This window comes from Mirounga leonina, unplaced genomic scaffold (assembly GCF_011800145.1).
Source record: "Mirounga leonina isolate KUSES-001 unplaced genomic scaffold, KU_Mleo_1.0 Mir_96, whole genome shotgun sequence".
NCBI classification, from domain to species: Eukaryota; Metazoa; Chordata; class Mammalia; order Carnivora; family Phocidae; genus Mirounga; species Mirounga leonina.
Window position 1 is genome coordinate 6,000,251 of NW_023270871.1, and position 15,442 is coordinate 6,015,692.

Here is a 15,442-nt window from a genome sequence, read left to right on the forward strand (position 1 = left end):
ATACCCTAGAGTTTTCCTAAATAAGTAAGAAGTCCCTATAAGTGTTTGTTCCCCTGCAGCACGGAGGAACGTGAGAGTTACTTAGTGTTAAAAGTGAAGGGTAACAACTGGGCACAGTCTGTTGTCTTCCTATCCCAATGTTCAGTCTTTCTCCTCCTCAGTCACAGGACTCTAACTTTATTCATAGGGCCTATGCATCCAGCCAAAGAACTGCACTTCATAGCCTCCCTTGAAAGTACATGTGGCCTTATGGATAAGCAAAGGTTAATGAGATGGAAGTGAGTGAAGGGTCTTACAAGAATTCGCCTTAAAAAGAGGGAAAATGTCCATTGTTGATCTTCTCCCTTCCTGCTCCTGCAGCGCGATCTCGGACCATGAAATAACTTTAAGGACGGTAGAACAAGAGCAGTAATGAGCCTCAGTCCTACCTGCAATGAGAGAGTCGCCATACTAGCCCTAGATTGCCTACCTCTGCATTTATTTTGTGAGATAGAGAAACAAAATTTTATCTTCAGCTAACACTGTTTTGAATTAAATTCAATTGCAAGTAGCCCTTAAATTAAGAAGCACCCTTGACTGTCCTCAGTTTGTTCACATAAAGAAAATGCAGTTAGGGGCGCCTGGCTGGCTCAGTCAGAAGAACATGTGACTCTTGATCTCGGGGTTGTGAGTTTGATCCCCACATTGGGTGTAGAGATTACTTAAAAAAATATAAGGCAGTTAGAACAACAAAAAGGAGATAGCTGTCTAGTCATGGCAGTCACAGGGGGATGTATCATTTTCATTCTTCATTCTCTCTACCCCAGCATGAAAAAATAAACTGACAAAGGGGTGTGTATATGTGTGAAGTCTGTGCTCATACTGCTGTCTCTATTCTAAGCTTTTGGAGTCATAAGCTTGCCCTGTGTGTAGGGGGAAGAGGAAGGCTTTGAGATAATGGGTTCAGAACCCATTATGGACAGGAATAGGTCTTCATGAACAAAACTGAAAGTTTCTTGATAAACAAATGCCATGCAAACTTAGGGAATGGGGCTGAGAGATAATTAAGAAAGCTTGCTACCCTGTGGGGAAGAAATCAACACAGCACAGGGGGTATTAGTTATGTGAAAAATTAATATGTTTCGTGTTTGTGCTCCAAGAAGCTCAGCTCCTCTGTCAAGCTGGTTACACTAGACTGGTTTTCCCATTTTCCAAATACAGTCCATAGAGCATCTCTCACCTACAGTCTTCTTCTGGAGACATGCAAATGCATTCAGATCCCAACTGTTTTTGTCCTGGTTGACAACGGCCCTTTAATTTTGTCAAAACATCTGAAACGAAAGAAAAGGGGTAAAGAAGAGTGCACAGCATGTATTCCAAGTGGCAAGTTTGGACTTAGGAGGAAAGGCAGTGGTGAAAAGTTCTCACTTATCACCTGCAGTCCGGGCATTCATTTTGCCTTTTCCAAATATGCTGTCATGAAGTATTCCATCTGAAAAGTCCTTTCTAGCTCTCATGAGCTGTCATTTTCCAACCTAAAATTGCTGTTAAGTTCAGAGAACTGAAGAGAATGGGATTGATGAAATTTCTGTTCATTTGTTCTTCAAATATTTACTGGGCGACTAAGATACTCTCAGCACTGTGTTAGGTTCTGGAAATAGTGGATTGAGTAAAATTTCACCCAGATTCTATGCTCACAGAGCTCAGAGTTTTGTAAGGGCAGAGTGACATTAATCAAACACACGCATACAAATAGAATTGCTCATGTTATTCGTGCTATTAGAGAGAAAGCATATAATCAAGAAAACTGACGTCGTGAGGAAGGCTAGGACTGGGAAAATGGAAAGAAGAAAGGGAAAATGTTTGCAGCAGAGGAACCATCAGGCGTGGAAGTTCAAAAGAGAGGCAGCATGTGATTTTCCTGGAACTGCAAGAAGGCCCGTGTGGTTTAAGTGCAGAAAAACAAGAGCATGGAACAAGATGAGGCCAGAGAGGTGAGTGTGTGTCAGGCTGTGTGGGGGCTTACAGCGCTTTTGAAAGATTTTTGCCTTTATTTTATAAACAATGAAAAGTCTTCAGTGGGTTTTAAACAGGGGGTCATAGGACAAAATCAGGTCTGGATTCTGAAAAAGAAATTAATTCTGGCTTCTGTGTGGAGAATGGATTTGCTGAAGAGGCACGGTGGCCAAGAAGGCTATGGGTAGACAATCTATGAGATGATTATAGTAGTTCAGGTGAGAGAGGATGGTAATTTGGACCAAAATGTTGAGTTGGAAATGGAGAGAAGTAGATAAGGCTGACATATTTAGCAGGTTAAATGGATGAAATTGCATATTGTGGGTAAGCTGTGAGAGCTGCAAAGTATGATTCTTAGGTTTCTGGCTTGCATTAGACAATAGACTTTGGTGCCTTAACTGAAATAGAAAATATTATAAGATGCTTAGTTTTAGGGAGGCAAGGGTAATGACTCAAGAGTTCTTCTCTGCATATGTTAAATTTATGGTATCTTTAATTTCTTTTTTAAAAAAGATTTTATTTAATTAATTAATTTATTTGAGAGACAGAGTGCACAAACAGGGGGAGCAGCAGGTAGAGGGAGAAGTAGGCTCTTTGCTACGAAAGGAGCCCGCTGTGGGACTTGATCATGGGATCATGACCTGAGCGGAAGGCAGAGCTTAACTGACTGAGCCACCCAGGCATTCCTAAATTTATGGTATCTTGAAGACACTCAAACAAACTAGATCAAAACAGACACATAAAAATGTGGCTATTTGGGTTTAAGCTCAGCGGAGAAGTCTGTGCTAATGAATTAAATTTGTTATTATTCTTTGGGGACTCCTTGACGCCATGGGTGTGGGTGAGATTCCCCAGCAGGAAAATGTAGCATAAGGTGAGGGGACAGATATGAGCCTGAAGAACTCCAACATTTAACGTCCAAGCACAGGCAGGAGGCTGCCAAAAACAGAGAGCAACAGCCAGAGAGGTGGAAGCTAAACAAGATGATGTCGTATACTGGGAGCCACAGAAAGAATAGGAAGAGGAAGGTCAGCACTGTTGGATGTTCCTAAGAGGTCAAAGGAGATGAGGATAAAATAATATCCATTACTTTTAGCAGTACAGATGTCAGTGACGATGGTGAAAATTGTTCTTTTGGGCTAATGCCTCGAAAGTCAGATTTTCTTACAAGAAGAATCCATGGAGTAATGCAACTCCTAAATGGAGCTGTTTATCCCTGCATGATATTCTAGGCACTAGTATGTTATGGTGGGAAAAAAAACATAGAAAGAATGAAAACAAGAGTGGTCCCTTGTTTTGCATGAATGTAAAGGACATTGTGAAAACAGACATCAATCAAATAATCATAGTAATGGTTTTTTTTTTTTTTTAAGATTTTATTTATTTGACAGAGAGAGACACAGCGAGAGACGGAACACAAGCAGGGGGAGTGGGAGAGGGAGAAGCAGGCTCCCGGTGGAGCAGGGAGCCCAATGCGGGGCTCGATCCCAGGACCCTGGGATCATGACCTGAGCCGAAGGCAGACGCCCAACGACTGAGCCACCCAGGGGCCCCAGTAGTAATGGTTTTATACATAAAGGCCGTGATAGGTATTTTGAAGAAAGGGAACATGGTTCCAGAGACTATATAACAAAAGACCCCAACTGAGAAATATGAGGAAAGATCCACGAGGAAATGAGGCTTGATCTAAGACAAGCAACTCAATAGTGTGTATGTGAGCAACGGAGATTAAAGTAGAGGGAGTAACACTTGGGTATATTATATGGATGGGGAAGTCTTGGTTGTTTTGGCTTACATGAAGATCCATCCAGAGGACATTTAGACTGGTTGAACTGGACCTAGAGCTGACTTCCTGAGCCTATTGCATGAAACAAACTTCCCAGGACTGAATCTGACTAATCCACAGAATCACAATGGGCTTCCGGAAGCAAGTAATCATCGAAGGATGGCAGTAGGCAGCTATAGCTAGATATTCTGCCACGTTAAATGGCTGAACAGGAGGCCAAGCTCACGGTTGCTCCTTTTAGCCTACCAGGCAGAAGGTTTGATGAGGGAAGGAGGTTTATGTTAGAGGCAAAAATAACGATTTTAAAAATTGGCAGGTTTTCTTCATAGCAATGAATTCCATAGCATTTCCTACTCTCATTCTCTGTCAGGAACCTTATTCCTTCTGGCGAAATCGGGCCCATAACTTTCCTGAACATGGAGACCTACAGCTGCTGGGAAGGCCTCAGATACTAAGCTTTTCCACTGACATGGGATTATTTTCCTTTGTTGTAGAGCTATACCTCTTTGCGCTTCGGAAATAAATCCACACTTAGGTCAGGGAAGGACCCCCAGCTGTACATTGTTTCCAAAGAGAACCAACTTTCAAGCACTTGGCACTACTGATGGGAAGTTGTCAATGATCACATGCAAGGAGCCTGCCCCCTCCAGTGTGTCAGGTGGAAGTCAGAACCGGCTGTCAGCTGCCCATACCACCCGGCACAGTCAGTGAAGGACATGGAAATGAGAACATTGTGATCTTTGGAGTGCTGGGGTCGAGGGGATCTTCGGGAGGTGTCAGTTTCTCGGAGGAGGAAAAAGTAACCATGGAGGCATGTACCATCTCATCTCCTCAGGAAGCCAGACCTTTTTCATGTTGAAATAATTAAAAATCTTTTCCTAACTAAGGATGGCCTGAAAGCCTCTTTGTCTGTCTCACAGCTCCCACACACTGAGAGGAAAGAGTGGTCAGTTTTATTGATGATTTTCTCTCTCTTTCTGACTCCCCTCATTGATCTTTTTGCCAATGTTGTTGGAGAGAAAATATATGAGATAGGATGTTTATTTACTCTATCTGGATATAGAACATCTCATTCTCTTTCAGATTGGATTATAATTTCAATTTCTTCTCCAAACAAAATCATGGGTGTGTGTGTGTGTGTGGACAGTGCTGTTATTTGTATAGAGAAGATACTACCTAAGATGCCCAGAGGATTTTAACTGTCTGAAGCCTGTGGTTCCGCCCCCCCCACCGCCCCGATCAGGGGTCAAGTGAAATCCAGCCACAATATCAACTTGAAGTTGTCACAAATTTCCATGATACCTCTTTATCAAGAGTTTTAAGGTTATTTTAATAGGTTAAAATTTTCCCCTTTTCTTCATGCATTATGATAGCCTAGAAGAGGGTATGGAAGGCCAGATGGCAGTGAACTTGGGGAAGGAGTACAGCTGTTGTTCAGTGTTCTCGTTGACCCAAACTGCCCGACCTTGGGTTTAACTTAGGCTCTCTATACCTTCTGCTTTTGCAGAAGCAAAATGGGCCTAATCATATCTGATCTCAGACACATCTCCCAGGATTCTCTCAATAAAAATGAGACCTGCCTTGAAAAAGCATGCTGAAAAAGTTGGAAGATATGAATTAGTGGAAGCCCTTAACTGTCTTCCAAGTTACTGACTCGCCAGACTGTTTTCTCCAGCCTCTCTATGGCAGTTGCCTGATGTTGACCTTCCAGGTTTGTGGGCTCCTCTGGTTAGAGTAGGCAGTGAGACAGTAATGAGCAGGACAGGGATGGAGGAGAAAGGCACCTGTTAGGCATCAAAGGGGAGTGAGGTGTTGTTGTGGTGAGGAAATCCTAGGGCAACAGCAAGCTGAGGTTATGCGGTATCTTCAGATGACTTTTCTCTCATTATACCATTTACATTGTAGTTTTGAAAGATCTTGGCCCCTAAAATCACCGTGACAGTTCTGATCAATCCAAATAAGGAAAGGAAAGGGGTGGTACCTGGATTCCTGGAAAAAGCAGGCTGCCACCCAGAAAGATCCCACCTACTGCAATGAATATTCCTCCTCCAATTACTCAAAATACAATACAAGCTTGTAAACAGAAGAAATCCAGGGCAGTTGCTCGCTGGAGTCTGCCCGTTCTTCCTCTGAGAGTGGACTTTCGCTTTAATAAACTTGCCCACACCGCTCATCTGCTCCTCTGGTCTGTCCTTGAATTCTTTCTTGTGATGAGACCAAGAGACCAAGAAAAGACCAAGAGGCTCTTGCAGTCTCTTTTGGCAACACTCTCTTTTACAGCCTCACGTTTCTGCCCCCACCAGCAGAGCTACAGGTTTATCAGTGCGTGTGTCTCCTAATCTATATATGCTGGTTGTTACTGTAACTGTGAAAATTGATTAACTACAGCAAGTGATAAAATAAAGGAAGAAAGAAGGAGTTCTTTTTATAGAAAGTTGAGAATTTTGAACAATTAAAAGTGATTTGCAAAAATTTTGCTTTAACTGGGGATAAGACTACTGTAAAAGATTATGAAGTATATAATATGAAATATATATGTGATAAAATGTATATGTGATAAATATATATATTATATAATATATAAATATAATATAATATAATTTTATATAATATATATTATATATAAATATATAATATGAAATATATATGTGATAAAAATATATATATTTCATATATATGAAATATATAATATATATATATAAATTTAGAAGCCTTCTCTAGTCAACTTGTTTCAAAAGTGCCTTTAAGTTTTTACCTCTCTTCAAAACAATGGTTCTCAACTCTGCATGCATTCTGGTTAGCTAGAAGAGATTTTAAACAAACACCAAATACCAGGCCCTCCCCAGCTCAATGACATCAGAATTGCGGGATGGGACCTAAGCAGAGGTGATTTTTAAAAGAAGTGCCCCATCTGGAGTTAAAAAAATATTGTTTTAGAGGAACTGATATGGGATAACATAGATGATGAATTATGCATTTGTTTTATTTGAGGAAGAAGTCTTGGAACTCAAACAGAAGACTCTTTAGAAAATAAGAGCTTGGTCCTACATTGGAAAATGAGTGAATAATCGTGCATTTCTATATTTTAAGTTAAAACAAAATGCTTAGGTAGTTAAAAACTAGTATGCATTACTCTTTTTATGGCTCTCCACTTTAACCACATTTTCAGTTTACCATTAATTCTGATTTTATTAGGGCGCCTGGGTGACTCAGTCGGTTAAGTGCCTGCCTTTGGCTCAGGTCATGATCCCAGGGTCCTGGGATGAAGCCCTACGTGGGGCTCCCTGCTCAGTGGAAGTCTACTTCTCCCTCTCTCTCTGCCTGCCGCTCCCCTTGCTTGTGCTGGCTCTCTCTTCTTCTCTATCAAATAAATAAATAAGATCTTTTAAAAAAATTCTCATTTTGTTAGATGTTAAATTCAAATATTGAAGCATCTATTAAAAAAGAAAATTGACCTCACTCTCTAAAGTTTGAAGATATCTACCTGACCAATAACTTCTTATTTGCTATCTGACCTCATCATGACACAGGTTGAAATATAAAACCCAGCCCTTAGTGGAATCTTCTGCTTTCTCCTCCCAAAACACACTCAGGAAATAGCACCACTGTGGATGCTATGCCACCAATCTTGGGGGGCACCATCTTAGCAGACCCCAGAATCCTGAGCTGCTACTCACCTTTCTCACAGGTGAGTGAGTTTGAAATGGGCGGTGTCCAGGAGTCCTCACTGCATGTGTACCTTGATGGCCCAGCAACAGCAAAGCCTTTGGGGCAGGTTAGCTCAATGGATTCACCAATTCCATATGATCTCTGAAATGGTGAGATCGTTAGAACTTCCTGCACAACCGGCTTGAGGCACTGGGTCTCTGGAGGCAGAGAAACATTTTGAATTTGCTTAGTGGAGCAGAATACTCAACATATATAAGCAGACTTTAGGCAGCCCAAGAGGTGATTTTAATGCGACTTACTGCATGGGTGAAGCTTTAATGCCACATTTTGATCAGAAAACTGGGGGTGGGGGGGTAGAGTTATCCCAGGCTTCCCCTGAGAGACTCCTCCACTGTGACACTCCCTTTAGTTCCATTATCTGAGGTTCCCTTGCTAAGGAAGTCACTCCAGAAACTTCCCACTTTCATTACATTATTGGGACTTTTTCCTTTCAGGACATATTTTTTCCCCTCTTCTCCCCAGTGTGTGTTCCCAAGAGCAAGCCACCAGAATGTGGATGACCAGAGGCAGACGTCCTAATTGACACTGGTCTCAACTCTGCTTCATGGGGCTCCCTAATAACTCTTTGGGGTCCCTACTTGAGCCTTCTGGGAATCTTATTTTGACTTTACTGTAGCCTACAAATGGATCTGTGTGGAGCCTACAAACTTCTCCTCTCTTCCTTAGTAAAGGATGTGAACACGCTCTAAGGAGAAAGCTGCATTTCACATAAAATCCCATTTCTGATTCATAAAGAGTGTAAGTATCATTTTCTTGGGACTCATCAATTTGCATGAATTTGGACACCAGGCAAGGCAGAGGTCTGAGGTTCGATGTAGTTAGCTGACTTTTGGGATTTCTTTGTAAGCACATGCTTTGTAGTCCTGCGTCTATGAAGCTAAGATACAGGGGCATGAGAACTGAAATAGGAAGACATTTTGAAATTGAATTTTACCAGATGAATCCTATTCTGCTTCGCTAGACCTTTTCACCAGAGTTACGAAAAAATCATACAAAGTAGTGATCTGAGGGTGGGATTTTGCTCTAGTTATATGGGGCACATTCATTCTTTAGAGCAGTCATGCAAAAAGTCTGCCCGCGTCTCACGTTGGCATTCCACATCTCCTCGCCTCCAGGTCCTGTCTGGTAAACATCTGAAGTACTGGTATCCAATAGTTGTGAATCCAGTAAAGCATGAGATTTCAACTTCTTCCCCAACTGAGTACAGTTTCTTCTCATTCTAGAATTAAAGCAGAAACCAACAAATTATCAATGCCACAAACGATATCCCTAAACACCTCGGGGTAGTCCTGGATTCTTCCCATTCCTTCACTCCTGGATCTACTCAGTCACAGGGCTCCTCTCAATTTCTACTTCTAAACATCACTCAAAGTTCTCTCTTTTCCTTTGCCATCATCACTGCCTTTGTTCATGGCATTTATGATCTCTTACAAGCACAACTTTCTAACTGGGCCCTCTTCTAATCCACCTTCCATATTGCTGCTCTAAATTGATTAAGATTTTTTGTTTGTTTGTTTTTGTTTTTGCTTAGAAACTTCCTCCCCACTGGATATGGCATGGCCTATTACTGCAAAAATTAAAAACCTATATACTTCCCCTATAGTGGTTATAAACTGATAAAATAATGTATTCTATATATGCAGAAAATACAGGGATTTGCTGTGGGGCTAATTGACTACAAATCATTTAAAAGTGTTACTCAAACTATGGACTCTGAGAAACAGACTGAGGGTTCTAGAGGGGAGGGGGGTGGGGGGATGGGTTAGCCCAGTGATAGGTATTAAAGAGGGCAGGTATTGAATGGATGTTATACGCAAACAATGAATCACGGAACACTACATCAAAAACTAATGATGTAATGTATGGTAATTAACATAATATAATAAAATTTTAAAAAAATGTTACTCAATTCCTAGTAACCCAGGGGTCATTATATATTTTCCCAGTTATGTGTAATTAAAGTACAACTACTGTCATGTAGGAGTTCACTAAAATCTTCAAGATAAAATGGGTTTCACACTTCTTAGTGTGGAGTATTAGAGTTAACCCATTTTACCATCCTCACCTCTCACCATTTGCTCCTGTAAAACCTACCCCTCACAGAACAAAACCATCTGCCATTCTTTGAACGTAATATTCTCGCTCATGCCATCATGTCTTTATCGGGTTGTTCCCTCTATGCTCCACACCTTCTGTCTTCCCTTCTCTCAGGACCCAACTCAAATAGAATTTCCTCTGTGAGAACCTTCACTTCCCCAGCTTCCTGAGATGCACCATTCTCTCAGTTCTGGGGGAAACTGGTACAAAGCCCTATTTTTATAATGTGTGCTACCCTGCAGTTTCATTCCCCACCCATGAGTGGCACCACCACTGGAAGATTTCTGCCTCACACATCTTTACAAAGGCTTAATAACTCTGTTGAAAGAATGCAAAACACTATCCTTCTTAGGGGGCAGTAATATAACAGTCTTTTTCCTTACTGAGTGGAAGAAAATTGCAAAGAATTGACTAGGAAGTTATTCTCTGTGAACCGAAATCACAAATTTTGAGGGAGGTGGAAAAAAAAAAAAACTCGATTGTCAACTTTTGTTATTACTTGGCCACACAGTTCAGCTTGTCTCCTGGAAGATGATTAATTTCCTGACTACAGAAAGATTATTCTACGATTGGTTATTACGGCTGTGGCTTTGTTTCTAAGGGAAATGGACTAATGAGTAGCATTAACGATTTCGATGTTTTATTCAAAGGCTGCACATTTCTTCTTGCATTCCTCCCCAAATAAATGATGTTCCTAAGCTTCTGCTTCTATTTATCTTATGAGGCTGTAACCTGTAAGTGCACGTTGCAACCATCACGCTTCCACCAACACATCTGCTAGACTGACCGAGCAAGGAAACTTTACCTAAAGTCACTGTTGCTTGCCAACAGGGATGGACAAGTACCTTCCTGGGCAATGACACGGTTGCTCTAGCCTAGAATGAGGCATAGCTGCCTCGGTCTGGGAACAAGGGGTATTTTGCTACTTGCAATCCCAGAAGGTGCTCATTAGGAAAGATCCAAGTTGTATCACTTGTGAGTAAAAACTACTGTCAGTAGAGATTAGGTCTTTAATAAAGAAGCAAAAGAGAACAGAAAGTAAACTTATTCATAGGAAGGGAAACAGATCATCTAATTTTATAAAAAAGAGTCATTCGAATAATGAATCACTGCTTAAACCCTTTGTGTGCTTTTAAAATTAGAATGTTGATCATTTTAACAGTTTTTGTGAAACTGCCGGCAAAAACAGGTTAAAAAATTACTTGGACCTGACCAAATGTGATTTTGAGGATTATGCTCTAGGCCAGGGACTAGCACAGCTCCTCTATAAGGGGCCTCCGTAGCCCAGAGCTGTGACCCCTCACCTCCGCCACCATAGATAATACGTAAGTAAATGAGTGTGATTGTATTCCAATGAGACTTTGTTAAAAAAAGAAGGAAAGAAAGGAAAACAGATGGCAGGCCAGATTTGGCCTGTGGGCCATAGTTTGCTGACCCCTCTTCTAAAGGACTCTTTCCCACAGCGCGGCTCTGGACCAAGCAGCAACAGTATGACCTGGGAACGCGTTAGATAGGGCAGTTTCCGGACCCTGCCCAGGACTTGTTGGATCAGAAACTCCTGGCATGAGACCCAGCAATCCGTGTTTTAACAAGCCCTCCAGTGCACTGTAGAGTTTGGGAATCTCTGTTCTAAGGACTAAATGACATTACCTCACTCCAAAATATTTCCTCCCCTTAAAATCTTTAGGCAGAAGACGAATACGGAAGGGACATTAGCCCGGACTATGCTCCATAGATACTAATTTGCTGGCATTGGAGAATTGAGGGTTATTGATCTTTGATCATAAATATGATACAGTTGAAAAAGATTAATTTAAAGGCTTCACTGAGTTAAAAAACGCTAAAAAAAATTTTTTTTAAAGGTAAAATTGATTAGAAGCCTGCCTTCTGTGATCAATTTTAAATATTATATGTCTCTAATTTATATCTAAAACCACTGACCTGTCTGACAAACATATTTAGTTATTGTAAATCATAGAAACATTGTGGCTCAATGAAAAAAGATAAAAGGTATTAAAACCACACTGACTGCTTAAGAATTCTACAGGTTTCTAACCTAAGGCATTACAGACTCCACACCTCCTGTGACTAGGTTGCTTCTCTGAAAACATGCTCAGACTCAGAAATAAACCGTCAGATCTTCAGATTCTCACAAGTCATCCGAAACTATATTGTGGCCAAGCTCCACTTTCCACTCACATAAGTGGACCCTTAGCTTAGGAACCGGTAGCACCAAGAAATGCAGGCAACCTGCTGTCTTTGGTCTAACAACCAGGTGTGAAGACCTCTCCAGGGAATTCAAGACAGAGGCGTGGTAGAGAGTTTTTAAGTATTAATTTTTAAGTCAACGGAAGATGATTAAACTGGGAAAACAATAACCTTAAATAAAAGAAAATGCATACTTTTTAAATTCTATCTTTTGGATTCCAAACTTGAAGTGAAGGTCAGGATGCCTACCCGGATAAATCCATTTTCCGGAGGAACTGGCCGAGGACACCCGGAATCTGATTCTGTCTCAGGGAGGTCTATTTCTCTCACTTCTTCATCATCACTGACACATGGCTGTCCACTAAAAGGGAAAAGTAAATATGTGTGTATAATGTAACAAATGTGTGTGTGTGTGTGTATATATACAAACCATTTACATGTGTATGTGTATGCATATATATACAAGTGAGAAAACATTAGAGAGGAATGGGTAGCACCAGATCCACTAATACCCCACTAATACACTGTGTTGGAATAGGTAAAATTCTGATTCTTTACTCAGCAGTAAGAAAATAAACATTCCCCATCACGCATCCCTACTCGTTCTCCATGATTGAAAACGTGCAGTGCTCCTCTTGCCGCTTCTCGCCCTCACAGGGTTTCCCTCCTTGCTGGGGGGCAGGGTTGTTGCATTCTCGGGTTCTGGATCTCCTATAAGTAACATCACACGTGCTCCAGGAAGACCAGCAGCTCCAGCTCCCATCCACCGCATCTGGAACACAGGAAGCATCCCCGCCCATCCCGGTGCAGCTGAGAGAGTGTGGGGGCGGGGGAGGGGGGTGAAGCCGGGCCGACTTGGTCTCCTTGCTTTTTAGCTTTGTGATTCTTTGAGGAATATCACAGGGCTATTGTGAGGATTAAAAGAAATTACCTGTGACAAGGGCCTGACACCTTGCCTGATTCCCCTTTCCTGTTCCCACAGCCTGAATAAAATGGCAACAATTATGAATCATTTTCAACTATCTGCAACGTATCACACACACATATATAAATATGCATGCACATAGGTATAAAGACGAACTTCTTCTGAATATATATATCAGATTACTTCCTTAAATGTAATAGAATACATTCCTACCCCCAGGACACATCCCCTTTCTGAGCAGGATTACAGGTAGCCATGAAGATTACTTAACCCCGTATGAAAACTTTGGTGGGGGCTTAACTTATCTCCACTTACAAAGAGATCGTCATTCTACATTATACTACAGAAGAGACTTATAACAAGAGTATCACATACTTTATTTTATAGTATGGTTTATTATTTTATTTATTTTATGTTACAGGCATTGTGTTGCCTATTCTCTCTCTCTCTATATCTATATCTATATCTATATCTATATATAAAAACTTCAGGTACATACTGGCATTGTCCCCATTTGATGGATGAACGGATTGAGGCATAGAGGGGTTGGGTGACTTTCCCAGGGTTACACAGCTGGTGGGTTACAGCGGAGCCTCACTCTCACCAGGGCTGTTTGACTTTAGGGTCTAATTTTTCACAGGCTTCTTTTCCTTGTGAGTTTGCATAAGGGGGAAAATAAAACTTTTGTTTTCCTCGACCAACCTAGAACACCTTCTGGAGGGGAAAAGGGGCCTCCCCCCAGGAAGTCACGGATACTCACTGGATTTATAGTCGGGCGAGCGTCTCTCACAGTTGTCTCCGTAGGTGCCGCTCTGGCAAACACACAGACACTCGGTCCCCGAGAGCGTGGCGCGGCCATTATTAGGGCACGGAGCGCACCGGCAAGGGTCAAACCTGGCCGCGTAGTCTCGAAAAGCTTTCCTGAGGTTGCTCCGTCTTGTCACCGCACAGGGGATGTTTCTCACCAAGTCCGTGATGGGAGCAAGCTAAGAGCAGATGGTAGAGAGGAGGTGTGGGCCACCACATCCCTTGGGCATTTGTTGCCATCACTGCTCAAATCTCATGGACGGAGAGGAAAGGTCTGGAAAATCCCACACTTCAAAGGGATTATTGTACAATATAGCATATTTGCCTATTGAGCCAGCGGAGAAAAACCCTCTGCATGAGGGCAGGGAGTTTCTTTTCTTTCCCTTCTAGAGAGGGCAGAGCAGCTATCTGCAGGATTAGCTGGCTTCTCTTGTCCCTAATGTGATGTCTCTGGAGCTTACCTTCCCTGGAATTCTGGTAGGAAGGAAGCCTCACGGGAGGTGTCGCTAACTTGGACTTACATCACGTTATTCAATAAGCATCAAATGCATGCCTCAAGTCACTGAGAGGGGTGACCAGGAATCAGGCGGCTCATGCACGCTCTGCCAAAACCTCATTAGGTTTGATTCAAGCAGAAAAATCCAGAGAGGGCGAAGAGAGGCTTTCTGTGTTCTTTTTTTCCAGGAACAGGATTGGCTTTTGGTGAGACCAGATGAGAAAATACGGAGTGGGAGAGATGAACTTGCCCGTAGGATGAATGGAAGAATTACAGTAACACATAATGGAGCTAACGCAAAATCAGAGCTCATTTTATTAACATTTTAAAACCTCCAAGGAATGACTATGTAGTGAAGTGTATGAGTCACAGGTGTCCAGATGGGTGGCCAGATCTCATTTTCCCATCATAGCCTGTAGAGTTCAATGTATCTTCATGTTGCATGTAAATTATTCTACTTCATAATGATCGAACTCCTTTATCTTCATTTAAATGAAATGAGCAGAATAGCTTCTTTGAAGGCCTTAAACATGTGCTTGTTTTAGTCGAAACTGGTTCTAAATGGCATATGACAGATATGTGGGCAAAGTACTCCATAAATAATAAAAATTACCTTTTTATGTAATCACAACAAATACAGGACAGGTAATTTTAATCAATGGTGATAGAAACAGAGAGCCAAATGGGTCTAAGATCCCATTTATCCCACAGAGCTATAAATGAAGATTTAGGCGTGCTCATGAAATAAAAAGTTGTAAGAAAAGTACACAAATCAGATTTATTGTATAGATGGGGAGCTGAAGAGCACTACTTAAGGCAAGTCTGAAGAATTGTATTTACTAAATTCCCCTTCCTGAGGGTGCCTGTGTGGCTCAGTCGGTTAAGCATCTGTCTTTGGCTCAGGTCAGGATGCCAGGGTTCTGGGATTGAGTCCCGCATCGGGCTCCCCGCTAGGTGGAGAGCCTGCTTCTCCCTCTCCCTCTGCCTGCCACTCCCCCTGCTTGTGCTCTCTCTCTCTCTCTGTCAAATAAATAAATAAAATCTTAAAAAAAAAAAATTCTCCTTCCTGGTATTTTATGTATGCTAAGATTTCTAAATACTGTACCAGAGGATGCTCATTTGAATAGCAAATGCAATCGATGTGTAATTTAACATTTTTAAAAAGGTACATTGTGCATGCACACTAAAGAAAGACTTTTCCTTTATCATCTGCGAGGAAAACGGAAAAGGAATTGCATGGTGCGCAATTTGGGCTGCTAGAGAACCACTTTAGCTCTCTTACCCATAATATTTCTTTCTTTTTTTTTTTTAAAGATTTTATTTATTTATTTGAGAGAGAATGAGAGAGAGAGAACACATGAGAGGGGATAGGGTCAGAGGACGAAGCAGACTCCCTGCC

General features: G+C 41.6%; 1 protein-coding gene across 1 annotated transcript in view; it reads right to left on the reverse strand.

Moving 5' to 3' along the window:
• LOC118006357 (complement component C6-like) overlaps positions 1–15,442 on the reverse strand; it is a 61,372-nt gene that overhangs the window by 7,456 nt on the left and 38,474 nt on the right. The window contains exons 11-16 of the mRNA XM_034998978.1: positions 13,501–13,726; positions 12,416–12,587; positions 12,065–12,176; positions 8,597–8,729; positions 7,459–7,647; positions 1,220–1,310 (exon numbers count right to left, since the gene is read on the reverse strand). Of these exons, the coding sequence (XP_034854869.1) occupies positions 1,220–1,310; positions 7,459–7,647; positions 8,597–8,729; positions 12,065–12,176; positions 12,416–12,587; positions 13,501–13,726 (923 nt within the window). The remainder of the gene's footprint in view (positions 1–1,219; positions 1,311–7,458; positions 7,648–8,596; positions 8,730–12,064; positions 12,177–12,415; positions 12,588–13,500; positions 13,727–15,442) is intronic.